Source organism: Osmerus eperlanus, chromosome 5, assembly GCF_963692335.1.
Source record: "Osmerus eperlanus chromosome 5, fOsmEpe2.1, whole genome shotgun sequence".
NCBI lineage: Eukaryota > Metazoa > Chordata > Actinopteri > Osmeriformes > Osmeridae > Osmerus > Osmerus eperlanus.
Genome location: NC_085022.1, coordinates 8,161,532 through 8,163,954, shown reverse-complemented (window position 1 = coordinate 8,163,954; position 2,423 = coordinate 8,161,532). Strand labels below are relative to the sequence as shown.

At 38.3% G+C, this 2,423-nt stretch overlaps 1 protein-coding gene across 1 annotated transcript; it reads left to right on the top strand.

Moving 5' to 3' along the window:
* Nucleotides 1-259: 259 nt before the first annotated feature.
* On the top strand, nt 260-1,904 carry LOC134020629 (coiled-coil domain-containing protein 106-like). The gene is made up of 4 exons (XM_062460788.1): nt 260-431; nt 838-1,017; nt 1,333-1,473; nt 1,591-1,904. Exons 1-4 carry the CDS (start codon nt 260-262, stop codon nt 1,902-1,904), a joined length of 807 nt encoding a protein of 268 aa, XP_062316772.1.
* The last annotated feature ends 519 nt before the right edge of the window (nt 1,905-2,423 follow it).

Sequence of the window (2,423 nt, the reverse complement as noted above, 5' to 3'; positions counted from 1 at the left end):
GCTAAGCTAACTCTGTAGGCCTTATCAACGGGCATCAGGCTAACGTTAGCTAGTAACCTAGTTCTGCATAATTGTTTCTTCTTCTAGCGAGCTCATTTTAAACAGCTAGGTTAGCCAAAGTTACGTGAGGAACTGTGAGTTTACTAATGGAGCTGACATTACATAATGCTTGTGTTCTTTACTTTGTACAACTCTTGCTACCTAGATGGAAACTCGTTTCAATAAACGACCTCGTGGTGGGAGGGTGGAGGGAAAAAAAATGAAGGAAAATGAAGACGAGAATGAAGTGGAGAAGGTGAACAGGGACCAGCCACAGGAAGAGAACCAGCCACAGGAAGAGAACCAGCCACAAGAAGAGGACCAGCCACATGAAGATGTCTCTGTTCGACCAGGCAAAAACAAGCGGGCGAAAGTTTCCCAGAGGAAATTATGTAAGTAATTTTGTGTTACAGTACTATCCAGCAAAACTTGAAATTTAAAACCAGCAACTAGCTAAATAAATAAATAAATTGCTAGCTGCTTATATTTTGTCTATGGCTGTTAAATCTTTTGCAGCAGCCAACCTGTGTTTAATAATTTCATTTATTAAGAAGTCCTTTGGCTGATAGTAGCACATCAACAAGTCATAGTTTGGGCCATTCCTAGTAATTATTTTACTGGTTTAGTCCAGAAAAGAATAAATACAATGTTGTTTATTGTACTACATTACATAACAGCCTGTTACCCTGTTTGTGTGTATGCGGCAAGAGACGTTCCTAGGACAGTAGATATAAAAAAGCTTAATATATATTCAATAAGATCTGTTTACCCCCCAAATTCTAGCATTGGCTCCAACAGGGGCGTTGGAGTTGGTGAAACTCAAACAACAAGCCAAACTGGATCACCAGAGAATCGAACACCTTCAAGACCGTGTTAAAAACCTGGAGGAGGCCAACAAAGACTTAAAAACAGACAAGGACTTTTTGCTTTCCCAAATTAAGGGAGCCCCCGGGGTGCCTGCATCAACTAGCAAGTCAGGTACTATGGCAATAACGTTATTCATGCAGTACTAGATGTTGGGATGGATGAGAAAGCAAAATAATCTGGGTTTTCCTTATATTATTAAACTTAAGATAGTACCCAATAGACAATAATATGGATCATTGTTTATGATCATGGTCTACGTATAGTATGTAAAACTCTTACTTGGAAGTCGCTTTGGATAACAGCATCTGCTAAATAAATAAATATAGAGTGAGCCTACATAAAAAAAGCTTAAATTGAGGTTTTTGAGCTTTGTTTACTTATACACCTGTGTGCTTCACCCCACCCCTTCTCACAGGCTCTAAAAAGACTGCTCAGTTTCCTTCCTCATCTTCAACTTCAACGTCTCCTGCCCCCTCCTCAGACTCAAGCTCCTCATCATCCTCAGAAGACAAAAAAAAAAGACCAAGAAGTCAAAGAAACACAAAGATTCACACAGCCGTTCAAGAAGTACGTACAGGCTTTGATTGTCTTTATAATCACATTGTTTCTTGCTACTATGTATTGAGTGCCAAATCCACAATACATGTTTGAAAATAGATGCTGACTAAATATATTTATTTTAAGTGACCACAACGGATGGAGTCATCCGCCGGTACAAGAATGCCCTGAAGAGATTCGGTAAATTTGGATCCATGAAAAAGGCCTTTGCCAAAATAAACGTTGACCGCAACACCATTGCAAGAACAGCTATAATTGCTGAACTAGCCATCACATTTCCGGACATCTTCGAGACCCTGCTCCCTGGAGACGAAAATAGTGAGAAGATCTCAGAGTTTGCAGAGCGCTGCAGGAGGGCTGTGACAGAAGAGATGGCTGAAACGATCACAGCAAAAAAGAAAAGTGGAAAACTGCTTCCAATAATGTACAAGTACACTTAAGAACCTTTGATAGAACATGGTCCTCCTTTTTTTGTGTGCTTTTTTTGTTGTTAGGGTTAATGAATACATCTAAAAGTGTCTGCTAAATGATAAATGTTAAAAAATATTATGTTCAAAAAGTACGTTAGGACAATATTAGAACCCTGTTTGAGGAAAGCAAGTTAGTTTGCTTAAATTTGTTACCGGTTTGCTAGCCATAATGGCCCACATTCTATTTTTGCTGGTCCTTTTATATTGTGCGAAAAGTTTATTGCAATAAAGGTAATCTCTTGGATTTTAAAGCATTTGACAGACTTAATGCCACTTTTATGACAGCATTTGACTAATTTAATGACTTCTTTATGACGAATGAAAATGTTACCACTGTAGTTGAGGTCAAGGAAAATATTCTTGACACTGTTATGAAAGCATATGACAGTGTAATAACACTTAATGACATCTTTATGACGAGTGAAAATGTTACCACTGTAGTTGCGGTCAAGGAAAATATTCTTGACACTGTTATGAAAGCATATGACA

Excerpts from the sequence above, each read along its gene's own strand:
- LOC134020629 (XM_062460788.1), top strand. The coding sequence starts at position 260 with ATGAAGGAAAATGAAGACGAGAATGAAGTGGAGAAGGTGAACAGGGAC. Across the intron at positions 432-837 it reads AGTTTCCCAGAGGAAATTAT|GGGCGTTGGAGTTGGTGAAA; the intron begins GTAAGTAATTTT and ends TGGCTCCAACAG. Across the intron at positions 1,474-1,590 it reads TTCACACAGCCGTTCAAGAA|TGACCACAACGGATGGAGTC; the intron begins GTACGTACAGGC and ends ATTTATTTTAAG.